The sequence below is a fragment of the Chroicocephalus ridibundus genome, chromosome 13 (genome assembly GCF_963924245.1).
Source record: "Chroicocephalus ridibundus chromosome 13, bChrRid1.1, whole genome shotgun sequence".
NCBI classification, from domain to species: domain Eukaryota; kingdom Metazoa; phylum Chordata; class Aves; order Charadriiformes; family Laridae; genus Chroicocephalus; species Chroicocephalus ridibundus.
In genome coordinates this window covers 12,865,507-12,892,201 of record NC_086296.1, presented here as the reverse complement: position 1 = coordinate 12,892,201, position 26,695 = coordinate 12,865,507, and the positions used below count along the sequence as shown (strand labels likewise).

At 55.1% G+C, this 26,695-nt stretch overlaps 2 protein-coding genes across 4 annotated transcripts in view; both read left to right on the top strand.

The window, feature by feature from the left end:
* Positions 1-16,774, top strand: part of SRRM4 (serine/arginine repetitive matrix 4) — a 50,131-nt gene extending 33,357 nt beyond the window's left edge. For both annotated transcript variants that reach the window (XM_063350756.1, XM_063350755.1), the window contains 5 exons: positions 5,621-5,958; positions 7,557-7,778; positions 8,043-8,153; positions 9,831-9,977; positions 10,600-16,774. In XM_063350756.1, the coding sequence (XP_063206826.1) occupies positions 5,621-5,958; positions 7,557-7,778; positions 8,043-8,153; positions 9,831-9,977; positions 10,600-10,888 (1,107 nt within the window). In that variant the 3' untranslated portion in view covers positions 10,889-16,774. The remainder of the gene's footprint in view (positions 1-5,620; positions 5,959-7,556; positions 7,779-8,042; positions 8,154-9,830; positions 9,978-10,599) is intronic.
* Positions 16,775-19,327: 2,553 nt separating this feature from the next.
* On the top strand, positions 19,328-23,365 carry HSPB8 (heat shock protein family B (small) member 8). 2 transcript variants are annotated; one of them, XM_063351380.1, is made up of 4 exons: positions 19,328-19,451; positions 19,554-20,206; positions 21,311-21,374; positions 22,599-23,365. In XM_063351380.1, exons 2-4 carry the CDS (start codon positions 19,828-19,830, stop codon positions 22,756-22,758), a joined length of 603 nt encoding a protein of 200 aa, XP_063207450.1. In that variant the 5' UTR covers positions 19,328-19,451; positions 19,554-19,827; the 3' UTR covers positions 22,759-23,365. The 2 variants fall into 2 exon arrangements, with proteins under 2 accessions (XP_063207450.1, XP_063207449.1); XM_063351379.1 differs by having other exon boundaries at positions 19,346-20,206.
* Positions 23,366-26,695: the final 3,330 nt, after the last annotated feature.

Genomic DNA, 26,695 nt, shown 5'->3' with positions numbered 1-26,695 from the left:
TAGCCACCTACAGAGAACAGGATTGCGGGTCTGTGCCTCAGCATGCAGAGAAACTGCGGGTAATGTGCAGCATCTATTTTTGAACAGAATACCCCTAACCCACTGCAGACACTTTATTCCACACTGATAAAGATATATTACATGCCACTGTGCTTTCTGTTGAGCAGCGCAATATAAATACCTGCAGGGTATGAATCTAATCGCCTTTGTTGTACCTGATGAAGATAACTGTACGCTGCATACGCTTGCCTTGACAGCTCCTTTACTTCCACTGAAACTCGTTTACGATGTCACAAATTAACACAGGCTTGAGCCAAATTTTCAGTGAGGCTCAGCGGAGTACAATTGTTCCAAATGACACTGTTTGTTGTTTTGTGCTCAGGTGTCTGCAGAAATGTAGAAGTGGGCAGATACTGTGCAGGGGCTGGGGCTGGCATACGCAGGAGGGCTTGGGGAACCTTGTAGCAGATCTGCGTATTGGCTTGTTGTTGCTCCCTGTTTTCTAGCCTGGGTTTTGGTTCGCATAGAAAAAACTATTCTTTTAGCCGCTAGGCACCATGTTTCTCACAACAAACGGGGCCCTGAGGAACAGAAAGAAAAAAACCTTCCATAAATATGGAAGTTGTTCTCTTTTTGCTTTTCTTGTTCCCCTCCTCCCAGCCAGGGGACTGAGGTTACCCCTGGTTATTGTTCAGTAAATTCACAGCTCAGTGCTGGGACCACGGGGAGGCCAGAAACCCAGGGTGAGGGAAGGACATCTGCAGCCATGGAGGGCTGTGCTGTACACCAGCTACCAAAGGAGGTGATGGTAGGCAGACCCTTGCTCCAAAGCAGTGCCAGCTTGGCCTGAGCCGAGCTGGAGACACAGCGACCTGCGTCCCGTGGTGCTGGCTGCACCCCAGCAGGCTTGCAAAGGAACAAACCTTTGCCTGGTGTTCTCAGGAATTCAGCCCCAGCAATGGATCTGTCAGCAGCAGTGTTGCCGTCCAGCCCCAAATAACCCAAGCTCTGACCTTGCAGGGACAGTTGTGTCATTATTGCCTCCATGCTCCTGGACTTAGCTTAGCCCTTGTGGTAGAGAAAGCCTCACCCTGAGCTCTCCACCTAGCAAAAAAAAAAAAAAGAAAAAGAAAAAAATATTTTCCACTCAGTATTCCTTGAATCAGGGATTCATAATTGTGCAAAAAGGAGTTTTATCGTATTCCTACAGCCCTGATATTTTTTTTTTTGTACTCCCTTTATAAGAGGTTGGCTTTTCAGCCAGGGCAAATAAGCAGAGGTGAGCCCATTGCCCAAAGGCCTCCCCCCAGCCCCAGAAGATGGAGGTAGCCCAGACCAGGCACAGGTTCCCCCGAGCAGCTCCTCTCAGCAGGTGCTGCTCCCCGCGCCAGCGGCTCCTCGGCAGATGTCTGCTGGGCCTTCACTGAGAATAAGGCTCGCTGGGGTCATCGACGCAAGTTTTTTGTTCCTTTCATTATTACAACACACAGAAAAAGAGAGAAAGGGAGACATTATACACCTCTGAAAAAGAAATTAACTCCACTTTGAAGGGAGTTGTAAAACAAGAGAAAAAAGACCCAAGAAAGAAATCCTCCAACTCTAAGGGAGGCTGTGCCATGCTGCTCGTTGATGGGTCTTGGTCCCCTTATGGCTGAGGAAATGTGTAGTCATCTCTCGCCCCAGGGCTGTTTGCAACACAGTAAATGGACTTGTTCAGCTTAATTGGAAGACGAGTAGCGATTGTATTTTTGTAACCTATTAGACTGCACTGCCTCTTGGTCTAGGATTGCACTCAAAATTGCAGTCTGGAGTATGAGTGAGGCCCTCATTTGTACTTCCCCTTCATCTTGATTAAATAATGACTTGAAACAAAAAAAATCCAATAAATATATATCTTGGGTTCCCTTGAGGGCAGCAGTAGGTCCCCTGCTGAAAGCTGGAGAAAGCAAAGTTCACTGAGATTATTTAATTACTTATTAGAGAGGGGGAAAAAATCCAAATGTTCGCATAGAGAAAATTAGATTCATGAAAGAGCAGACTCTTTTTAAGACACCCTAGAAAAATAAAAAGCCATTAGAATTCAATTGAGCTCTGCACAATGTTTTCAGATGTGGCACTCGGTTTCCATCTCGTGTGGCTGCTGTGCCTTTCAGAGGCAGTAAAATGGGACCAGAAGCAAAGCCAAGGTCGTTAGATGAGGAATATGTCTCCAAGCAGACAGGCGAGTTGAGCATCTTGAGAGTTGTCCTGGTTCTTGCCGCATGACAGAAATCTCCCCCGGAGCCTGCAGGAAGCTACTGGCTACAGCCCGGTGCCTTGAGGTGGTGGGGCTGGGAAGCTGCTGTCCCTCCCCTCTGCACCTTGCCCAGGCCAGACCCTCCAGCCCTCAGAAGGGTTGTGGGCTTCGTATTTCACTGATATCCACATGTTGCCTCTTCCCAGAGTGCTGCTACCACCGGTGTCGAGCTACAGAGGAGCATGTTGATGCCCCAGTCATTTGACAGATTTTGTGATGTGCTGACAACAGTTGCTACTTTGAAGGTAGACTTCAGTGAAGGCAAAGCAAGAGCGTACATCCCAGGTCCCAACAGCACTCTTAAAAGCTGCTTTAGAAATGCCAAGAAACGGCTGTATTTCTTGGTGAAAATCAATGCCTTTTGGTTTAGACTGGGAGGGAACAGAAGTGAGCTGTTTGTGCATGCGATGCTGGGGTCAGTGTCCCTCAGAGCAGCCCCATGCCCACTCCAGGCCTTTCCTACCCCTGTAGCCAGGGCACACCTCGAGCGGGGGTTTTTTATGCCTGTAAATGAATGGTGGTCAAAAGCTGGTTGCCTCTTGGTTAGGGTTCTGATCTAATGCAAACCATAACCCATCTTTAAAAAAAATAATAATCTGGTGCCACATTTGAAAGCACAATCCTGTATCTTCTGAGATGTGGTTGGGAAGGGTTCAGTGATTTGTAGCAAGGAGGTTAGTTCTCTCAGGGCTCTGGATGTGGCATCAGAGTTTCAGAAAGACTTGATGAAAGAAGGAGGAGAGCCGGATACCTGTCTCTCTTGTGCTCCTTTGACATTCCAGTTTCTACTGGAGTAAAAAAGGACTGTTAGAGAAGTGCTAGAGCTGAGAAGCAGCAAGGAGCAGGACCAGATGCTGAAATGAGGGCTTGTGATGTGCATCTCCACTTGTTCCTAGTTGGGAACGTTTGGGAGATCTTTCTGCTCTGTCCAGGGCTTCTGTGTTGAAGGTCCAAGTTGGCTAGCAAAGAAGGATCACTTCATTTCCACTGCTGGGCCTACTGATGCCTCCGAGTTAGGACTGAGCACAGCTTAGAAGTTAGTATAGGGTGGGGATGGAGGAGTCCCCAGCCCTAGTATGGGTTTGCTGGGATAATCTAATTCCTGTCCCCCTGTCCCTTATCCCAGAAACAGTACTGCCTCTCTCTGGCAACAGCAGGAAGTACTTGGAGATCCTCCGACTCCAGGTGTTTTCAGAGCATGAGGATGTTGTGGGCAGTTGTCATTCTGCAGACTGTGTGCTGAGAGCCACTGTGTGTGTTGGTAGCTCTGCTCTGGTTTCAGCTGGGGGCACAGATCAGACGCCACTGGCAGGAGGGTAGACGTGAAGGCACCATCTGATGGCATGAAGGACCTACATATAAGAAGTAATACAGGCTGGGTTTGTAGCCCCAGGTGCAGACAAGAAAGAGTCCTGTCCCCATGCCAGCTGGTCCAGGTCTAAGCTCTCCAAAGGGACTGGCCCTGTCCCTGCTGTGTGACAACCGTTCCAGGTCTCCCCTGCCCCCCGAGATATTACCAAAGTTGCAATGTGGTTTTTCTCAGCTCAGAATACTCCAGATTTGTGAGGGCATGGCCCAGGTCCCTAGTGTGGAGAGCATGGCATAGAGGGAAGGCATCGCATTCCCCAGAACGTGGTGTGAGGACATGTGCAGGTGTTTGAGGGAGCACAGCTTTGCTGGGATCGTGTTGGAGGACTATCCTGAATGGGGGGAACCAAAAGTATGTGGCCACCCTCTAAGGACCCTGGACCAGACCTTATGGGTGGGAATGAGGAGAGCAGAGCACCTGAGTGAAAGAGGAGGAGGCCACGTGAATGTGCAGATGTGCTGTGTCCATGATTGACCCTAATTCTCACCCCATTGCAAGGGCAGACAGCACTAACATAGCGTCACTCCCGGTGCATTCCTGGGCTGGCTCAGGCAAATGCCAGCGGAGTTAAAACCAAACTGTAAAATACCCAAATGATGTAAATCCCTTTGGTGGTGCTCAGGATCACAGACAACAGCCCTGCCCGGGGCAGCCAATGTGGGTTTGGGATCCTTGCAACCCACCGAACTCCTATGCAGAGGCTGACAGCAGCAGGGCTATCGTCCCCTTCCCCGTAGGCCTCCAACACAGCACAGAGGGGGATATTTTCCCTCCTCTACTTTATTTTTTTACTTCTTCCCTCACTTGAGTACCTTTGTCGCTTCCGTGAAACCCAAGGGGATTTAGTGCAAGCTGAGACTTTTCAGCAGGAGCGAGCAGCCTCCAGGAATGGGCTGAACGGCCTAATTTAAAGCAGAAGGAAACAAAAATGAGTAATAAGTGAGACAAGCAAGCAGACAAAAAGCAGTCATGACATTTGCATAGAGGAGGCGAGCAAACAGTTGGCAGTGTGGATTGAAGAGAGGGTTTATGTTTTTTTTTTTTCATGTAATTTGAGACTCTAATGATGGACTTATGTTGCCCGCTCTTCCTTTTTTCTTACACCTTACCTACTAAAGGAGGAGTTCTTGATGGGTAAGTGGATGCTATCCGCAAGACACCAGGGAATTTATTAGAGGTCACTTGAGCGCATTAGCTGTATCTTCTTCAGGGGGAAAAAGGCACACAAAGAAGTATCTGTATACCTTTTATTTCCAGAGGGATTTTTCTTTTTTCCCTCCCCCTCTTTTTTTCTTTTTTTTCTTTTTTTTTTGGTTTGTTTTGAAGGGATAAGCTTGTTTATTTGCTAGTTTTTACTTTGTACAGAAGCCCTTGATTTGATTTGATTTGATTTTTCTTTGCTTATTTCGGTGACATTCATTCAGCCTCTTTATTAAGGAAGCTTAAAAAATTCCCTCATTTAAGATTTTGCTTCATTTTTGTTTTCTTTCCGAGGATTATGTAGAGTTTTTATATGTATATTCCCATTTCTTTTTTTTTTTTCCTCCCTATCTTTAAGGTTAAATAAGGGCTTTGTCTTCTGTTATACCTTTTTTTTATTTAGTTAGTTATTTTGATTCTTTGGTTGCCCGTTACGTTGTTGAACTCTTTTGTTTAACATGAATCGCATGCTGATACTCTTTGCATGATCTCTAAATCTTCCCGTTATCATAGCAGGGGGAAAAGAAGTTTCTTCTTACTGTGGATTTCTTTCAGGGATATGTGCTTTTGTTTTCTTCTCCTCTTTCTTCTTTTTCTTTCTTTCTTACTTTGTTTCTTTCCTTTCCTTTTGTTTCAGTGCATCATGATGGTAACATTTCTGGGTTTATTTAAAAAAAAAAAAAAGCAAAGTAAAACCAAAAACAACCCCCCCTAAAAACCATTCAAACAATGCCAAATGGCTTTTTTGCTTTCAGATCTCTCAGTCAGGGTCTTCTGCTGACCTCTTTACCAAAACAGACAGCCCGCCTGGCAACCTTGCCAGCCAGAACGGAGAGTATCATGAATATGACTCAGGAAACGATACTTCCTCCCCTCCCTCCACTCAAACGAGCTCATCCAGGTCAAAGGACAGCCAGGAGAAAAGAAGTCTAGTCCATGATGGCTTTGGCCATGCCTTCTCGTCCGGGAAGCCCAAACTGGCCAACAGCGATAACAGCTCTGATTCAGGAAATTCCTTCACCAGTTGCTTTTCCCAGACCAAGGGAACAGCTTTGGAAAATCTGTCTCCAGATGCCCAGGGACAAGACCGAAGGTCAGTGATTACCAGTAGCTGCTGCTGGCAGCCAAATACCTGGTACGTTGTTGCTCTGTATCTCCTGCCTGCTCGCCAGTTGCAGTGGTGAGCTGGCAGGGAGGTTTTTGTGGTCTGGAGGCAGTTAGATAGAAATCAGACCCACGGTCTTGCCAGTCTGGAGTCTACAACCCAGCAATGACCAATACTGTAGCCTGAGGAGGAGGATGAAAACCCAGCCATCACGCCCCTGGGCATTGCCTGAGCCACCTCTTCTGGCTTTAATGTGGCTAATGCAGGGTTTGGCCCTGGGTCTAGCTGTGTCCTGAACACAGCCCTGCTCAGACGGACATGACCATGTCAAAGAAAAGAGTTGCTGGCCCTTCTGGGCAAAGTCTGGAAAGGTACATCAGGGGCTGGCTGTGCTAATTCTCCCCCTCCACTTACTGTGGGGAGAAGGGAAGCGGGGTTCATTTTTGCTAAAACCAGTACGGGCTGCTCTTTCACCTGTCCTATGAGCTAAATCCAGCCTGCCCCTTCCCAGCTGGTCCTGGGTGACAAGATAGCATCTCGTGTAGGTGGGGAGCACAGGGAGGGGCAGGTGCCTTGCTGGCTGCGGGGTAACACAGCAGCAGCTCTGTGCGCTGGGGCCACAGGGCATCAGGTTCAGGGACAGGAGTCAAATCACCACCCAGTGCCACAGGTCATCATCAGGAAAAGGGAGGAGATGCCAGCCTCCATCACCGCCTCCCATTCCTCGGGGCTTGCCAGGTGATGTTGGGGATGAAGGCACTGAAGCGCAGTGGCTGTTACCCAAGGCTCTGCTCGGGCAATGGTGTTAGGGAGCTCTTCCAGCTCAGGCCCTCGGGTCTTAAATGTTGAAAGTTGGAGCCAGGATGTGGTCTGAGGGTGGGAGCACTGAAGGAGAGAGGAGCAGGAGCCACGGGAATTGGTGTTAGGAAGAACAAGCCCTCAGTTTTCAGCCAGAGGGTAAAATTTTAGGGCTGTACGTACACGTTGTGACTCCAGTGGGATAACTCTGCCTTCACATGGGTGGAGCTGGGATTGCAGCTGGCCCTGGCTGTTGGGAGGCTGCCTTGCTGCTGGGCTCTAACGCCAGTTCATACCCAGGGCACTTCTGGAAGCAAAAGAATTCATGCAGCTCTGTCCAAAAGCAACGGGATGTGCCTGCTTGTGCTGCTCCACAGGCTGGAGCACAGCCCCTTGCCCTGCCGTGCTCTGGCTTTCCCTTGCTCCAGCACTTCTCACCTCGCTCCTCTCCCCGGGTCCTGCACCACTCACTGGCCCGCCCCAGGCTCTGCCAACCAAACACCTCTGGTGTGTTGGGAAGCGGCAGAAGAGCTGCCCCTCAGACCACCTGAGACCTCTTCCACAGCCCCCTTCTCTGGCACACCCTGGAGGGTGAGCTTCTGGGCTCTGACCTACACACACAGGGTCTCCTGCAACAGCAGCCTGGAGAGCCAGGAGGTTGTTTTTATCCACAGTTGGGGAATGGGAGGATGGGAGTACTTACTGGCTGGAGTGTGGTGCTCCCCTCAGCCAAGGACCAGTCCCAGTTCAGCAACAGCTTCAATGACTGTCCAAATATATGTTCACAGAGGGTGCCTGTCCTTGTGTCTCAACTCTTCAGAGGAGAAGAAGCAAAACTTCCTCCCGTCCCCAGCTCACAGCTCCCCGTTAAGGCCATGCTCCCGCAGCGAGTCGTACACCAGCACAGGCAGATCGTCCCGTGGTTCCAGCCGCTCCAGCCATTCCCGTTCCTCACACCACAAGGCCTCTCCCAGGTACTCCCGAAGCAGATCCTGCTCTTCAGGAAAGAGGTAAGGCCAGCTAAAACAGCTGTCTTTGTGATCCTGGGCAATGTTTAACTCTTGCAGGCTGGCAGGCTCCTTGCAGGAGCAGGTGTAAGAGTTTGAGGGGTGCCTAGGGATCCACATGGCTTGTGGTGAACCGGTCACACAGAGCTGAGCCAAGACCATGAAATATGGGGCATCTCTTCCCCCATGAGCCCAGATTCGGAGGAGTCTGGTACAGCCTCACCCTTCAACATCTTTAACACTTCTACGGTTCTTGCCTATCCCCAGGTCTTCTTCACGTTCCCCCAGCTATTCCTCCAAATCCTGCAAAAAAAGTCCTGGGAGCAGGAGTTCAAGGCCTCGTCGGAGCCCCAGTTACTCCCGCTACAGCCCTAGCAGGTACAGCTGTCGTCTCATGTGATATCTGCTGCCTCACACTTTCCCACTGTCTCCATCACTGGTTTGGACTCCATCATGGCTGCCAGCTCCTTCTGCCAGCCCTAAATTGCTCCCTCAGTTTCCTCACTGAGTGCTTTAATCCTCAGCGCCAGGGTGGGAGGGAGCAGGGGGACACGGAGTAAGGCATATGGCTGTATGTTATGTTGGCCCCCAATCCGCTGGAAATGTCTCACCATTTATTGCCCCAGAGCTGGTGCTGGTTGCAGAGAGAAGAGCCCAGAGATGAGCCTTTCACTTTCTGTGAGAAAAGTAGATTTCCTATAGCCAAGGACTGCCCTGCGTTGATTCAGGGCAATTTCACACAAAGCACTTTTGGGGGAAGGTTGCTGGGAGGGAGACCTGGTTTATCCCTGGCTTTGAAGCATCACCGCATCTCACGCTCAGAGTGTGTGGCATGTGAAGTGGCTGCTCCTCCGCTCCACGCCCTTGCAGGGGACACACTATGCAGCCAAGAGTGCACAGATGGCTGGTCGGTGATTTTTGCCAGGGCTCATGCAAGTGGAAGATGCCTCATAGGAAAACCCGGGGAGTGCCCCTCTATCATGCCGGTGTAAATGGTGGGCAGAGCGTTAGGCTCCAGTTGGGTCTGCCCACAGCTGTCCTCACCCGAGGAGCCCACGCCAGCCAGCAGCCCCTGCAGCTGAGCTGCAGCCCTTCTCAGAGAGGGATCTTATCGCAGTAAGGAAGGATACTCTGCTTTTCAGAGTCATGGCTCTGCCAAAAAGAGGTGTCAGGCCCTAGGAAGTGCCCCTGCTGTGTGGGCAGATGCCAGGTACCCTCATGCTGGCACTCACACAGCATTGCAGGGGGAAACACAATCCAGGTGACTATTCCCTCCACACCCCGCAGAAAACACGCATCTTGTAGCTCAGCCCTAGATGCCTTTGGGCAGTTTTTTTCTGGTAACATCTCCACCGTTGAGCACACTGTGAACATTTTGCACACTTAAAACGTTACATTCTCAGGGTCTGATTCTTGCAGGCTGTGACAATCCCTGCACCAGCGTAGAATATTTCCTGCGTGCAAGGATCAGGCCCTTGACCTGTAACATGTCGCTATGCAGCTGGCACTGAGCAGGGCGTATGAAGGCAGCTACACTCCACAGAAGGGCCTGTGCTGACGTGTATGGGAATTTAACAAAAGAGAAAACCATAGCAACACCGGCACTCCTTCTGGCGAGCCATGCAGAGCTGCACAGCCCTGCAGGGATACCGGGGGCCCTCTGCTCACGTGGGGCCTGCTGCCAGAGTTGTTCTCACCTGCTTCTGCAGCAGGGCCAGCAAGAGCAATTTTAGTAGAGCTAAATACAGAGTGTATCCACAGACACAGGTACGTGGAAGCCATCTTGGCTCATCAGTGCAGGACCATCAGGAGACACTGCTGAAACCACCAGATACAATTTGTGGGTGTCCATCCGTCCAGCCAGATGAGTGTCTCTTTGTCCAGCTAAGTCAGTGTGGGTCGGGCTGATGCCACTGGAGCACTTTGCTTAGAGTGGTCCCTTTTGGAGCTGAGTGTCCTCCGCTCATCCGTGCCTTCATGGGCCACTGCCCCTACATCCGAAACCCACCCCACAAAAACCCAGCAGTGACAGTTTCCAACCTGTGCCTTCCCCAGAGACCGTGAGCGAGAGCACAAGTATGGCTCCAGTGAGAAGGAGTCGCACAGGGAGCGTGACCGGCGGCGGCGGCAGCGGTCCTATTCACCCCTGAGGAAACGCAGAAGAGACTCTCCCAGCCACCTTGAAGCTCGGCGCATCACAAGGTAAGGGGACGTGGTCCCATCATTTGGAGACAGGCTCAGCTGGTGCTCCCCAGGGAGAAGGTGGGTTGTTCTTGGGTCCCAGCCCTTGCCAGCGGAGGTTGCTCCAGGAGGAGAACAGTTTCCCTGAGCCTGATCAGCAGGCCCTTCCGCACCTCCTAGAGCTTGGGGATTTCCAGCCTAGAGAGAGAGGGAGGATGGGGCGGGGGGGTGTCTCATTTACAACAAAGAAAAAAGGCAGATGAAGTTAGAGCAGGGACTCACCGGTCAGGTACCAAGAGCACCCCCCCACAGGCTTTTTGTTTCACCCTCTCCTGTGGTAGACGTCCCACACTGTAGAGAGAGTCAAATACTCTCTGACCTTCACACTGAGGGCTCTTTGGGACAGCATCAGGCAGAGCCCAGCCTAAGACGTGGTGTTTGGGATATTCCCTAGGGCCCCAGGGGGTGGGTGGTTTCAATCCCAAGGCCTGACAACTACCTGATCTCTTCCTTTTTTTTCTTTCAAACAAAAACAATCACGTTTTCGGGGAATGTTGTGCAAAGTAAACAGTGCTGCTTGGAGATTTTGGCAGTAAATCCATCCTTGTGTTGTTGGTTAACCCATGTCTCTCTGTCCCCACAGTGCCCGAAAACGCCCCATCCCCTACTACCGTCCCAGTCCCTCCTCCTCCAGCAGCGCCAGCAGCTATTCCTCCTGGTACAGCAGCTTTAGCCGCTCCCCGAGCAGGAGCCGGAGCTACTCCAGCTACCGGACAAGCCGGACCCGAAGCTGGAGCAGCAGCAGCACCGAGGGCAGGAGCCGCAGCCGGAGTTCGGGCCCCAGGAGCAGCCGTAGCCGGAGTTCGGGCCCCAGGAGCAGCCGGAGCAGGAGCTATGACTCAGGAGGCAGCTCTGACAGCTTACGTCGCTAGGGAGTGCCGCCGATGGCTCGTGTGCCGGCGTCGCCTCCAAATTCCTGGCATTCTCCGCTTCCTTCCCACCTACCTGGCCATCGATAACGATCATCCCCGATACTGATGTGGTGGCAGTACTGGGTCTCCCTTCCCCGGTTTGGAGTAAGAGCCCCCGTGCGCCCAGCACAGCCCATTTACTGCCTCATGGAGAAGGTGGATCCATCCCAGCTTCCCAGGCCAGGGCTGGAAGAAGGGTCGGTGCTTTACAGAGGGTCTGTCACAACAGACCTGCTCCATCCTGCCTGACATCCCCGTCTCCCTATCGCTGCTGCTCTCCAAAGCACTACCAGCTGCTCCAAAGGAAAGAATTCAGCTCCTTGCTCTTCGGACAAACCAGGAGCCAGCAAATTAATTTCTGTTGGAGGGAGAGACACAGGGAGGAATTTGCTGGGAAGCTTTGGTGATGCGTTGGGGGTGACCTGTCCCCACCAAGGCAAACATCACGTCTCGGGTTTCTCCTCCAGAGTTTCTGGCCACTCTGCAGCAGGCCTCTTCCATGAGAGAATATTTGTTTATTGCCAGTCAACCAGTCCCTGCTATAAATAGAAGGTTAGAAATCCCCCCCTGACGTAATTTCCAGGGAAAAAAAAAAAAAGGCCATTTCCTCTCTTTCTCCCACCCTTTCCTACCAGGTATGCATCATCTTTTGCGGGGTTGTTTTTCCCCAGCGCTATGACTTGCTTGCAAACAAGCTGCTAAAGTCTGCAGCAGATGTGGGGCCGGTGGGGTACAAGGGAGAGGGGAGCTGGTGCCACGTTGCACTCCAAGGGTCAGACCATGGCACGGGAGGTGGCGGCCATGGGATTCCCTCCTCAGAGGAACCCTCTTGCGGTTTGGATTTAGGTTTTTCCAAAGGGATCCTTGTCCTTGGAGTACAACGCTGGTGGGACTGTAAGGAGATAGCCTGGCTGTGGGGTGTAGTGAGAGCGCGCAGGTTAAAAGGGCATTGCATGAGGCAGGGGACCCCAATTCCCCTTCCTAGGACAGGCAGCAATTTTTTTAAGCAGTGCCTGGGGCACTTCAAGCAATTATTTCTCCTCGAGAGCCCCGGGCTCCCCCTGAGGCAGCCACTGCAGCCCCCGCGCAGGGCTGGTGCAGAGCTTGGGCAGGATGCACTCCTGCCCCAGTTTGTTGCAGGGGGACAGAAAGGGTCCCCCTCTAATTGCCTGTTTTTCCAAGAAGCCGCAGGCAGCGGCAGGAGGGCCCTGCCTGCCCAGGCGGCCCTGGGCCCTGGGGTTTTGTTTCCCTGCCAGCCCAGCTGCCTGCGCAATTACTGTGTTTTGCAGGGTAACAAAGGCTTCCACCAGCACAGGCTGAGCTGGTGCTGAGGAGTTTCTTTCTCTTACAACACCTGGGTGCTTAGAGACGCTAATTTGGGTTTAGGACTTCCCTCCCTCCCTGTTTCCATCCCCTCCCCTTCCATCCTGCATGATTATTAACGAGTTTGGGCTTAGTGAGTCAAGGAGGTGTGTCATTTAAGTGTCACAGAAAAGGACTAAGTGGAGCCAGCATCTGCTGGAGGAGGAGAGGGGGTAGAAAGAAATGTCCCCCAACCACCACCAGCTAAAGAGTTACCTACAGTCCCCCAGCCCAGCTGGCAGCAGGTAAAGGGGCAGTCACAAGCGGAGGAAGGCCAAGTGCCATGTGGTGTTCTGGTGGAGCTGGGTGATTGCCACAGCAAGCATGTAAACCTGTTACCTGCTAGACAGTACAGCAGCGTGGAGTGTATTTCCGCCTGGATGGTACAAAGGGAAGTTTTATGCCAGGGGTCCCTTTTTCCCAGCATCTTTCCTACTGCCCTTGACCTGTGCCTTCAACCCCAAAGCCCCCCCTTTTCCCTGTCCCTCATCCCCTGCCTTGCTCTCTGCAGGTGATTTGAGGATGAGGGTGGCCAAGGCAGAGAGCTGGGCACTGTTATGGTCAGTGGCTTGGTGGGGATGTGTGTCCGTCTCCTGGGAAGCCACTTTCTGGGACGCAGAGAAAAGCATTCCTGGTAGGGCTGAGCAAACGCTCTAGGGCTGTGATCAAGGGATCGAAGACGGGGTGTTCTTGCAGCGAGGTGCTGCTCCCTTCCCTCCTGCCCTGGCCCTGACAGTGGCCCCTTGGCCATCTTCTGCAGTGAACTCCCTTCTCGTAAAGGGCTGAAAACCTCACGCTTCTTCCCCAAAGAGTCTCTCCCAGTTTAATGTTGAAATGCCCTGTCTTTCTGCTCCCTGGAAAGACCCAACGGGAGCCCAAACCCCAAATCTACCAGTGTTACAAGAGTAGCCTCATACCCCTTAACACACCCTGAGGCACACTTGCATCTGTAACAAGGAAGCAGCGAGCCGGGAGGTCAAAAACTAGGAAAGACAGGAAGAGGGGCTTTGTGCAACTGGTGTAAATATCAAAACACAACGTTGACTTGAGTTCCTCGTGGCTGGGGACGGATGATCAAAGCACTGCATCAGGGCAGCAGCACTCGCCGACTGTGGGACAGGAGATGACGCCGAGGGCTGTGCGGGGCTGACCGTGGCGCTCGTACCCCTCCGACTGACCCACGCTTCGAGGACTGCCTCCGCTTGTACAGTCCATGGCAGCTAAACGCTCCTGGGGTTTCCCAAGCAGACTTGCGTTGAAGTGAACCTCTTAAATTATTTATTTATTTATTTATTATTATTATTCTATTTTCAATTGTATGTCAGAATGGATGCAGGTGGTCACCATTACCAGTATTTATTTATTCTTTGTTTGGGGTTGGGGTTTGGTTTTTGGGTTTTTTTTTTGAACAATAAGTTATTTTTGGATCTGTTTGTTTATTTGTTGGAATGTATCCATGCCACTGTTCTCGTGTAAAGATTTACAGCGCTGGCCCCTTGGCGCGGTGGCTGGAGGAGTGATGGTCACGCCGGCTGCCAACGTGTCCCTTCAGCTGTGCTCTCCAGAGCAGGGCAGAGAGCGTGTGACAGCCAGAGGGATGCAGGGCAGAGCTGTTTGTCTGTTTTCATGTTAAAATCTAGGGTTTCTCATTAGATTTGTGCAGGAATGCGATGGATGTCACGAAAGAAACGGGTCTAGGACCTCACAGAGGTGACAGCGAGGGTCTGTTTGCCGGCCGGCCGAGCGAAGGGCAGTTTGCAGCGCTGCAAGGGGAAGTCGTGCTCGCCCCGGCCAGGTGCCAGCTGGCGGCGGCTGCTGTTTCCCTTGGCTCCGCAGCCAGCGCACAACCCGAAACTGAGCTGCTCTGCACAGGCACCGCTGGTTTCCCTGGGAGGATGCCGTCGCTAGGGCTCCCCTGCCGTGTTTGTCACTGCACGATGACCCACCCATGGGAAAACTAAAGAAATGAGGCCGTGAGAGTGTGATCCGCGCTGAAGATGTTTGCAAAATCTAGCCTCTGGTGACAGGAGCTAACCGAGTCTGTGTCTGTGTGTGTGTATATGTGCACATGTGCATATACATATGAGTTTCCCCTCAGTGGTGGTATTTATTTTTTAACTTATTTCAGATTTTTAGTACAACTGGAACATCCCCCTCCCTGTCGGTGGACAACTGGGTTTTCCGTCGGTTTGCGAGAAGCCCACGAGCTTTTCTGTCTCTGTGCCTTTTGCCAGCGCTTTTTCTTTTCTAATGCTGTTTCGCGCATTCATTGCTTTCATGGATTTTTGCTCCGCGTCTGGCATCTCAGATCGCTGCTGGTGCTCTCTGCAAGGAGCAGCGTTCGCCTGGTGGAAAGGCAACTCGGTCATTTCGGTGTCGGTGAATCACTGCCCACCTACGGCCAGATGCACGAGGGATGCCCAGGGACAGCCACAGCCTCACACAGAGCAGCAAGGCTTTGCGGAAACATCTCAGCCATCTTTTGGAGGCGGTATCTCAGAGGGGTTTGCTTTCCTCATACACGGAGGCTCTTTCCCATCCACAATTTTGTTTCTGTCCCCAAGCTCCGTGGTTACCTTTCCCTGGCAGAGCGCACGTGGCAGAACCTGCTCCCTGATGTCCCCCTAATCCCAGAGTCATGTCGTCGGCTCTCCCCGCTCCCTGCACCTGCCTTGGCTCTGGGTTTGTGGCACCAAGCGAGGCTCGTCCCTCCTCTCCCAACCCCAGGGCTGGGGCCAGGCTTCAGAAAACCCAACACAGTCTCTGCAGGTTTGCTGGAAAGCAAAGATAAGGGATATTTCAAAGCACTGTTGCGTTCTTTCTTTTCTTCATGGGTTACCGCACTCGTTGAGCTTTGCTTTATGTTGACTGCAACTTTTCTCGGTGTTCTTCTTGTTTTGGGGGACTGAATTTGTACCAAACTTGTCTGCACCAGCCAATCACTGTTATTTTGCTATGCATTGTACATATATTGAACAGGCTGAGAGGACTTAGCCTCTATTTAATATTTATTTCATCTATTTATTGAGCATTACTTTAAAAAAAGCTATTTGGGTCTTGCCATTGGGTCCACGAAAGTAGGAGCCTTTGAGGTGTTGCCATATACGTTGGAGGGAGGTTATCAGAGAGGTGAATTACTGAGGCTGTCACCTGCTGGCATGGGGCATCTGACAGACAAATTAGGCTCATTTGGAGTCCAACCACCAGTAGAACCTCCTTTAGATGGAGATGAACAAGGCAGGGGAAAATCCTTCACCTCCTTGGACAAGCCTGTACTGACAAATCACAAAGGTGCTAGGGTTCGGAGAAGACAGGCCAGCCGTGGTGGAGGAATAACTCTGCCCTTCCTCTTCCATGCCATGGAGGGCTGGTTGGATTGTCAAGGATCTCCAGGGCTCTCTGATCTCCCACCACTGACCCCCTCTTCTTGGCTCTCAGTGGTTACTGGGGGAAGGGGAAGACCTGTTGTCCTTTCATCAATGCGAGGAGGGGGATCGGGTTGAAGTGACTTGCTGTGGTCTCTACCAAGAAGCAAGGATGTCCACCCTGCCCCATCCCGAGACCTTCATCCTCATGCCATGTCCTGCTTTGCCTCCTTCCCCAAGCTTTGTGCCATAACCAGTAGCTTTGCCCAAATGTGAGCTTGGGTAAGGTGGCCATGGCAGGATGGAGGAGGGCTCTCCTGTCGTCTCTGATATGAGACGGAGCTTGCTGCAGGCATCCTCCCCCAGCTTTGAAAGAACCATGGCATGTGCTAAAAATCATGACCAGCCCCAGCGTCACTCCACCGACGCCGCAGCCATTGTCCTCTTCACCTGAGTGGAAGATGTTTGTGCTCTGTGGGCAGAGCTGCCTGGACTGGTGGAGGATGGACGTGGCTCTGGCATCGGTAGACAAGTGCCCGGGCTGTTCCCAGGAGCTGCAGAGCATGTGGCCTTGGGAATATCAGGATATTGGTTTGAGAAAGGGACGCAGTCAGGTGCCTAAGTGAAGACTTTGCCCTTTAGTGTCCAATGGGGTTTCATTACCTCTTTACCAAGGAATAAATAATTCTAATGACTTTTGCTGCTACCTGGAAGTTTGCACATGACCGGGAGGGTCTCGGAAGCACTGACTGGTACATCTGCTGTTGTAGCAACAGCTTCATGGTCAAGCATCCCGACTTTTGGGCTGTTGCCTAGAGAACAACACCCTGAACCTCACCGGCCCGGGGGCAGCTCTCCACCTTAGAAACCCAGGGAATGAGAAGATTTAGAACAAAAGCCAAGACGTGAGAAAAGCCGCGAGGGAAACGGTGTCTCTGTTGGGTGATTCCTTACGAAATGACACCGGCGCATCTGTTCATTTGACTTCATTGTAAAACTCCCTTTGCTCTCCATCGAAATGCATACTGTATTCTTTAGTCTTCCTGGGGTGTTTGAGTTGTTAGCCTGGTTAGAAAAAGGGTTCCAATAAAGGTTCGGACAGTAATTCCTTCTCACCACAGCCCTGTTTGTCATGTTCCTTTTGGATCCGACTGCGCACGGTGGGATATTTTGGGTTGTTTCAGCTGCTCAACAGGGAAGGGCATGTGCCTCCACTCCCAGCTGCCGAGAACTGGCTCCTCGGGGCACCGGCTGAAGCAAAAAAAGTTGTGGGCCAGTATTTCTGGCAGCTCTCCCTTCCCTGCTGGGCCGGGCTCCGGCTGCCCTTTGCCAAGTGCTTTGGATCCCCTGGCCCTGCTCAGGAACTGGTAGCCCAAGGCAGAAATGCAGCCGTCTCACCATGGAGGTCACCGTTTGGGCTCACCGGTGCTCTCCTTGGGGCTGTGCCCTTCCCTGCCCGCAACAGCCCTCCCTCCAAGCCCTGCATGGTGCTCCCGCGCCACAGGGTCCTGCTGTGGTCACCTCCTCAGCCATCTCAGCAGGAGCCAGGGTGCTCCCCCGTGAGCAACAGGGCGGTGGGGACTCTCCAGCACCCCAGATGATGGCCCTCACCCCGGCGTGCTTCCCTGGACCCCCAGGGGAGCAGTAGCACTGGACCGCGTCCCCGTGCTGGTCCCAACAGGGCTTAGCACCCAGGAAGGGTCTGGGCACAGCATAGACAGATCCTGGGGACATGGGGCAGTGTCCCCCAGTCACTTGGAGGGAGGAGAAGCGAGGCTGCGCCGCCGCTCAGTGCCCCCCAGCGCTGCTGTGGTGGGGCCGGCTCAGCGGCGGGAGGCAGCTGGGAGATTTGGAGTGACAACAGGAGCTAAATTGGGATGGCCCAGAGAGGGCAAGAGCCGGCGGGAGGGGACGTGTGACTAATCGGGATAAACAAGGCGACAGGGAGGATTCCTGGCCGGGGAGGGAGGATGGCCCCAAGCTACACAGGGAAACATGGGAATGGGGATGTTGGGAAGCTCCTGGAAACACGGCAGGATGGTGCGGCTGCCCAAAACCTCCTCGGGGCTTGTCCCCCTCTCCCCAGGGGTTGGTGTTTACCCGAGCAGGTGCAGAGCTGGGTGCTGGGGTGGTCCCGCTCCCCAGCCGAGGTGAGTGGTGCCCAGCTGAGCTCAGGCTCGGCATGTGGCGATGTCCCCAGGACATCCTGCTGTCACCCCCGGGTAGCAGCGCACCCCAGCTGGGCAGGACAAGGGGACAGAGGGGGATGCTCTGCCCCTCTGCAGGCAACCGCCTCCCTGCTCCCAGGGGTGCTCAGCCAGAACCTGGGACCTCCCCAGGCATCTCCAGGCACCCTCTTGGGTCTGCAGGAGACCCCCGCGGCGCCTGGCTGTCCCCAGGCATGGGGGGGTGACAGAGCTGAGCACAGGGGAGCAGTCCGGCCCTGCGCTGAGGAGAGGCAGCTCCTTCCCACAGCCATGCCGCGTCGGAGCCGCGTGATTAATGCAGTCGGAGTGACCAGCAGCTGAATTGCTGCGCGGCCTGCACTGCATTAAAGTCTTCCTGCTGTAATTAGTTCCATCAAGTCCATTAGAAAAATTGCAGATGCTGGAGAGAAGGAGCATGAGGCAGAGCCAGGAGGGAGGATGCGGCATGAGGAAGTGGTCCTGTATCCGGCGTGACCCTCACTGATGACATCCCATCCTCCGGCGCATCCCATCGCCCACCGGAGCTGTGCCTGGACCACCTCCACGGGGAGCCCCTCGTTGACACAGGTACCCCCAGCTTGCATGATCGGGGCCATGTCGCCCAGGCGGATGCTCGCCGGGAGCTCACCCCCTGCCGCGCCTCATCCCACGGCGCGCTGCCCGCTCCCCACCGCTGCCCTGTAATTAGCCCTGCTGCCGCGCGGCTGTGATTACCGCCTCGCCCTGCCCGCGCACAGCAATTGCGGCAGGGCCCGGGCATGCGGTGCGGCGAGGAGGAGGAGGTGGGCGAGGGTGAGGAGGAGGCAGGTGTTGAGCAGCACCGCGAGGACCCTGCTTGCCCGCTGCCAGGGGTCCCTCTCCTTCCCGCGGGCAGGGGACACTTCTCCCAGGGAAGGTGGCCGAGGAAGCAGGGATGGAGAGGAGCATCCCTTGGAGCACGGCTTTCCCCCTGCATCCCTGCGGGCAGCCCAGGGTAGCCAAGACCCCACACAATCCCAGCAATGAAAGGGGTCCATTCCCTGCTCCGGCATCCCCCAAATACCCCCCCATGGGTGCTGCCCCAGCGCTGCGCCGGGGGTGCCACCAGTGGCCCATTTCCCGGTACAGTGGGCTGCTCGGTGGCATGGGGGACACGTGGCTTTACAGTGAGGGGAGCAGCTTGGCCCAGCCCTGCCAAGGGGGGGTATTTTTAATGGGTGACACTGGGGTGAAAGCAGCCAGCCCTGAGCTCGGGGGCTATTTTGGGTGCTCAGGCTGGGCGCGGGGTGGCGGGAGGGGGCGGCGGGGGCCGGGGCAGCTGCCAAAGCACCGTGGCCCCGCGGTGGCCGGGATCCTCGGGCCGGCGGGAGAGGTCAGCTGCCGCAGCCCAGATTCTCCACAGCTGTTTCATCCTCTCCAAAATACTCGGCTGACAGGGCAGGAATTGCAAAACACACCCCCCCTCCTCCCAAATCCATATAAATAGCGCTCGCCCGGCGGCTGGAAGGTTAGAGAAGTTTCTCGGCTCCGAGCTCAGACATTTATTGCAGCTCCCACCCGGGAGCGGCCAGGAAAGTCGCACATAAAGTGCAGGGGAGCGAGAGGGGAGAGGTAATCTTTTTAATCTCAGGATATTTGGGTTTATAAATTATTTTTTTTCCCCTCTCCTGACGAGAAGTTTTATTTTCCTCTCCCCGGTCCCTGGGATCGCAGCCAGACAGGAAGCGTTTTCTCGCGGCCAGAGAGCTCCCTCCGTCCTTCCTCCGTGATTCAGCTCTGAATTGATTTTCTCCGTCGTCCTTCACCTGGTGCCGGGGAAGGAGGGGACGATCCCCGCGGTGCCCACCCACAGCCGCACGCCCGCATCCCGCCCGGGGTGGATGCGCCTCCTCCGGGACGGGCTCCCTGGGGAAGTTCACAGCCAGGAGTGGCCGCACAGAGGCTGAGGCTCCGTGGGGGAGACGCTCGGACCCCTCTGAAGGAAGCCATGGCCGACAGCCAGATGCCCTTCTCCTGCCATTACCCCGGCAGGCGCAGCGTCCGCGACCCTTTCCGGGAGCCCGGCTTGACCTCGCGCCTGCTGGACGATGATTTCGGCATGTCCCCCTTCCCCGGGGACCTGACGGCGGACTGGCCCGACTGGGCTCGGCCCCGGCTCACCACCACCTGGCCGGGTCCCCTGCGCGCTGGCATGGCCCGCGCCTCCGCCATGGCCCCCGGCTACGGCGCCCGCTTCGGCGGGTACCCCGAGAGCCGCAGCCCCGCGCCCTTTCCCCGCGAGCCCTGGAAGGTCTGCGTCAATGTGCACAGCTTCAAACCCGAGGAGCTGACGGTCAAAACCAAGGATGGCTACGTCGAGGTGTCAGGTGAGAGCCAAGGCACCGGGGAGGAGGAGGAGGATGGGGCGTGAAAAGCAGCCGTGCCCATGCTGGCTCAAAAAATTGCCGTAAAATGCAAAAAATCACCTTTATTTTAAGCTGGCAGCAGCAGCCCCATGCTGGGGAGTAGGGCCAGGGCTGCGGCAGGGATTTGAGGCAGCCCCGTGGACAGTTTGGGGGTGCCACGGGGGGACCCAGCTCACAAGCTGCGGTGGTTTGCTGCAAAAATGAAAAGGACAAGGCTCCTTTGGGGTAAATCTCCCCACTTTCCGCCCCGGCCAGCCAGGGAGGCAGTGCTGGGGCGGCGGCACCCTGCAGCGAGCTGCCAAGAGGGGCCCCAGCTTGGCTGGGTTAATTATAGCCGGGCTGGAGGGAGATTCCCTTTAAAGGGGCCGAGCGAAACGCAGCTCTGGCACTGGGAAGCGGGGGGCAACCGCCCCACGGCCCCCACCCCAGCCCAGCCTGGGGACGAGCCGTCCAGAAGCACATCCCTAAAAATTCAATTAGTGTTGGGGGAAGCGGGTGCGGGGTGCACCCAGCCCTGAGCATCCCTGCAGCCGCCACGCACATTGCGGGGTGCCCCAGGCCAGGGTCCCCAGGGAGGGGCTGGGGGCTGCCACGCAGCATGGCCCTGGGTATTTATTTGGGATTCATGGAATCACAGCGGGGGAAAACTGCAGGTCGGGGGGGATCGAGCAGCCGCCGGCGCGGTGTTGACTTCAGAGATGCTCCAGGCACAGGGACCCCCAGCCTGACAGCAGCAGAGGGGAGCCCAGCCTGGGGAGGGGGACAAAGAGGGATGCTGCCACCTCCAAAGGTGTTATTACGTTTAGGGGGGGCTTCTTCTTAAGCCCCAGCTCTTGGCAGCCTGCAAGACCCCAGGCTCTCACTGGAAATAGGGGTGTGCTGTGTCTGGCATCGCCTTCCCTGCACAGGAGATGCTCCCTGAGCCCTCCCCAGGGGGAAAGGTTTGTACTGGGGAAGGAAAAACAACTCCTCTGCAAACTTTCCTCTTGGCTTTTGTTGATGTTTGTTGGGGAAAAAATAATCTCCCGGCGAAGTGGTGACGTGGGGTGTTGCCCTTCCCTGCAGGCAAACACGAGGAGCAGCAGGTGGAAGGAGGGATCGTCTCCAAGAACTTCACCAAGAAAATCCAGTAGGTATCCCGGGGTGTCTCCCCGCCAAGAGGGCTGGGGGGCTGCCACATCCCCTTGACCAGCACCCGAATGTCACTAGCCTGCTGTGGGACCCCGTCCCTGCGATGCGGGCAGGTCGCAGGCAGCACGGGGATGCCAACGGTGGCGAAGGGCTGAGCTTTGCCAATCCCCGTGCCCCGCATTCAGGGACTCCTGCGCCTGTTTTCACCCCAAAATCTGCCCTTTTCCAGCACGTGCTTGGCTGGTTCGGGCCACACGGGGGTTTCCCGAGGGACGTGATAGAGGAGGAGGTCTTTTTCTGGGTGCTTTGCCAGTCTGCTCCAGGCCAGGGCTGCGCTTGCAGCTGGCGGGGGCGCAGGGAGCAGGGGGGTGCAAGGAGCCGCGGTGCCAGCACATCCCTCGGGGTTCAGCAGGGCACGATGGGCTGACACCATCGTCAGCCCCCAAATACACCCCTGCCTGTAAATGTGTGTATATATATCCCTATCTCTGTCTGAATGATGTCAGCTAGATCGCTATCGTGTTGACTCACCGCGATGGCTCACTTTGGCGACAGCAATGGCAGAGGGCAGGGAGGGAAGGCAAGTCCGGAGGCAGGCGAGCCCCGACGCGGCACCTCGCCCATGCTGGGGGCAGACCCCCGGCCGCAGGGCTCGCGGGGTTGACGAGGGAGAAGAAGTAAAGCCCAGGGCGTGGGAAGGGTTTCCTCGCCTGGCAGCAGCTTGGCTTTGCTTTTCCACCCCGAAGGAGCCCTGTGCATCCCCAGCTCCCGCGGGAAAGCTGGGGCGAGCGGGGCGCTCCCTCCTGCTTGGCGCTCGGCAGCCACGGCGGCTCCTTTTACGGGCAAGGCTCGCGGCTGACGCCGGCCGCGCCGCGGCGATGATTTACTCCTGCTTTGCAGAAGCCCGGGCGGCACAAGCGGCGGGTGACATCCCGTCAAACACATCTGCCGGGGAGATTAAACAGAGCCCCTGCAGGGGCCAGACCGGCCAGGAGGCTGCTTTAAATATCCCCGGAATATTCCCGGGCGCTACAGCAATAACCTAGGCTCTGCCGAGCCCCACGCCGCGGCTGGTGGCTCCTCATCAGTGGTTCCCCCCGCGCCGGGGGTCCTACGTGGGCTTCCCCAGGGTCGTTGTCCACCTGGGATGGGGGATGCTGCGAGGCAGCTGCCCCGGCCCCCCCAGCTCCTAAGCCATCTCGTCCTTCCTTCCCTCCTGCAGGCTGCCCTACGAGGTGGACCCCATCACGGTCTTCGCCTCCTTGTCGCCGGAGGGGCTGCTGATCATCGAGGCGCCCCAGATCCCCCCCTACCAGCAGTACGGCGAGGGCGGCTGCGGCAGCGAGATCCCCATCGAGAGCCAGGAGGCCACCTGCGCCTGACCGGCCACCCACGTCCCTCCTGCGACCCGGCACCCCTCCTCCCCTCTCCCCTCTCCCCCTGGACCCCCCGCTCCCCTGCGGCGCGGTGTCCAGACAGCCTCCGGCAAGGGTGACGGGTGCCGCTCACAGGGACGGCAGCACCCGCCACCCTGCGGGGACACCAGCTGAGAGCCAGGTGCCAGGCCACCAGCCCTGAGGGCTTGTAGCGGCCTGAGGTGCCGGTAGAGATTTTGTGCCCACGGGGCCGAGCAGAACGGATGTCCTCAGCACGGCTATTTTTTGCTCTGAGTCGCTCGGATGGGATATTTATCACAATAGCCAAAAAGGGCCCTTTTTCCTCTAAAATTGACATGGAATCCCATAGCCCTGTGTCTTTTCCTCTTCCGTGGGTTGTTTTTTCTAAAAAACTACATCTCTGCAAAAGATGCGCGTCCGGCGGTGGGGCTTGACGGCACGGCCTCCGTCCTGAGAAACGCAAACCGTCCGTGTGTTTTGAACATTGGTTTTTGGGTTGGTTGTTTTTTTTTCTTCTTTTTTTTTTTTTTCCAAAGAGAATTTGTGCTTTTACTTGTCAGACCTGAGGAATAAAACCCAGTCGATGTTCTTAGCCTCCGCTTGTCTCGGCTGAGCCCGGCGGGGCGGGCGCGGGGCGGCAGGAGGGTGGCGGGGATGAGGGGGGATGCCACCATGTGCCACCTCCCAGCCCGGCACGGCGTCCTCCCCGCGGGGACCAGGAGAAGAGAGATGTGTGGGGATGTTTGCGCTGATGGGTGGATGAAACATTTGCTTGAGCCTTTTCTGCAGCCTGTGGACGGCGAGTCCTGGCTAGCATAGTGCCAGGGAGGCACCGAGCCCAGCAAGGACCATGGGCTCATCCTTTCCTTACCCTCTTGAGGGGTTGCAAATGTTTTTTCCAGGTTGGGGATGCTAAATCGGCCTCTGAGCTGAGAAAGTCGGGCTTGCACCATCCCCATTTCCAGCTCCGCACCGGCAGCTCTGCAGGGAAGCACTTCCCAGATAATTCCCCGGTGGATGTACCGGCAAATGGTTTACGCTGGGCTCTGGACACAGCTTTAAAACCATTCCCAGGGGAAAAGCACCGGGTGAGATTTGTTAACACACTGCAATGCCCGGGGTCGGCAAAGCAGAGGTGCCAATGGGCAGCGGGAGTTTTTCCATCGATCTGTGCGGCACCTGGACCGGGCACCCGGTTTTCCATGTCACCAGGACCCCGGAGTTAAAAATACAATCTCACATGCTCCGCTCCGGCTCCTTCGGGATGCGGTTACCAACAACAGCCCATCACATGCTGTAAACCCCGGCGCTCGGGGGCCACCATGGTACCCGCACTCCAGGTCAGGGAGGGGAACGGGGGGCTCCTCTCACCCTGGTTTTACATATTCCATGTTGAATTTTCAGCAGCAGCTATGGAGCCTGGACACCCAGGTGGTGCACGACACCCCCAGCCCATCCACGGGAGCCAGCCCCAGGCTCAGCCCCGACAGCTCTGCCAGGCGCCGCTGTGAGCACAGCAATTTTTATGAATAAAATATAACCCTGGAAATGTAATACCGACGCCAGGATGGAAAGCAAAAATGTCATGAGTCACAGCTCCAGCCCTGTGTCCTCCTGCCGCTTGGAGCCATCCTGCCCCGTGGGTGGCACCTCCCCCAGCACAAACTCTCCCTCCTCTTCCTCACCCTTTCAAAGAATTATTTTTTCCGCAAAAAACTTCCCCAGCCCCGCAGGCTCCCCAAGCCCAACCCCCATTTCACCCCCAGTGCCCCATCCCCTCCGTGTTCATGGGAGGGACCCTGGGGGGAGCCCGTGTGGGGTGACCCGCAGGCTCCGGCACCCTGCAGGCGCCGGGCACCAGCTGCAGCTCTGCCGGGGCTGCGGGGGGCAATTAGCCACAGCTGAGCCCCTCTCCTGCCCCAGGGTATATGGGGAGGTCCCCGGCTGCAGCTGCCCCACTGCTGGGGCAATGAGAGCTTTGGGGCTACGTGCAGGTAGGGGCTACTACAGGCAGGGGATGGCTCACAGCTCTCTCTGCTGCGGGCCCTCCAGTTTGGGAGAGGGTTATTTATTTTTCTTCAATCATTTTCTCTTTTATTTGCTTCTGCTTTCTGATGAATTCCTTAATAACGCCTTATAAAAAATGTTGTAAGATGCAAGGTCTTGTTGTAAGATCCAGCAGGTCGAGGGAGGTGATTCTCCCCCTCTACTCCACTCTCCTGAGACCCCACCTGGAGTACTGCATCCAGTTCTGGAGCCCCTACTACAAGAAAGATACAGATGTGCTGAAACGTGTCCAGAGAAGGGCCACAAGGATGATCAGAGGGCTGGAGCACCTCTCCTATGAGGACAGACAGAGAGCTGGGGTAGTTCAGTCTGGAGAAAAGAAGGCTCCGAGGAGACCTTATAGTGGCCTACCAGTACCTTAAAGGGGGCCTACAAGAAAGCTGGGGAGGGACTTTTTAGGATGTCGGGTAATGGTAGGACTAGAGGGAATGGGTTAAAACTGAAGATGGGTCGATTCAGACTGGGCGTTAGGAAGAAGTTCTTCACCATGAGGGTGGTGAGACACTGGCCCAGGTTGCCCAGAGAGGTGGTGGAAGCCCCAGCCCTGGAAGTTTTTAAGGCCAGGCTGGATGGGGCTCTGAGCAACCTGATCTAGTGGGAGGTGTCCCTGCCATGGCAGGGGGTTTGGAACTAGAGGATCTTTAAGGTCCCTTCCAACCCTAACAATTCCATGATTAGCAATAATTTCTTAATGGCTGAGGCTGGCATCGGCAATTAGCACTAAGGACCTCTTACCCAGGCGGCGTGCTTGGACCTGTGCAGCCCGCAGCTTCTCAAGCTGGTGGATTGTCTGGAGTATCATATACTAATGAAATAATTGCAAGTGGAAATTTGCTTTCTTTTCTTTTTTTCTTTTTTTTTTTTTTTTTAAGCATGACCTGATTATTGAAGTGAAGGAGGCTTTTAAAAAAAAAAAAAGTATTCTCCACTGGTGTTTCTGCGAATGGGAAAATAAGTTTGGAAACACTGGGGCATTTCTGCATCAGCCTCTCCCCCTGTGTCCGAGGAGGAGGGGGTGGGAAATGTGCGTTTCTGGGGTACCAGGGTGCGGCAGAGCCGGGGGGAGCGGGAGCTGTTTGCGCATCCTCAGCCTGCGCGTGAGATAACGGCTTGAAGCCATTAGCCCCGTAACACGATGCTCTAATGGCCGCTCTGCCGATTACATTACATTTCACAGGTTTAGAGCAATTACGCTGCACCGGGTGGTGTCATAACACATTAGGGTTTATAGCTTAATATCGGCTCTAACAGGGAGAGGCCGCGCACAGGACGTGGCTGTGGGTGAGCATCCCCTGGGCAGGGAGGAGCGGGTTTCCAGCGGGTCCAACCCCTGGGGTTCAGGAGGGACCAAGACCTGGGGCTGCGCGTTTTGGGACCCCTCTCACGCATTGGAGAAGGGGCAGGATCATATTGATCAGCAGTTCCCCTGGCATAGGGCACCCCAGCCGCAGCAGCACCCCTCTGCTCCCTTATTTTTCCTTCTGGAGCGGCGTTAGACTTCTCAATACATCATTCAAAGCCAAATGGTTTTTCCTGCTGGAGGAGGCAGAGGAACCATCCTAATCAGGCCTTTCAAACCCCGCTCTCACAGCAAGGCTGATGCTGCTGGCACCGGGCCATGCCCCTGGCCGGGGCGGGGAGAGGAGCAGATGTCAGAAAGATTTCTTTTTTTTTTTTTTTTTCTTTTTAAGAAGTCAGTTCTGATAAAATACACAATCACATCTGAAAGGGGCTGGTGTAATTAAGCAGTCGGATGCCGGGCAATTTGCATTACGCTCTTTGTTGCCGCTGGTGCCAGCTTGTGCCTCACTGCCCGGGCAGCAGCCGGAGCGAGGAGCGTGAGGAGCGTGCCTGC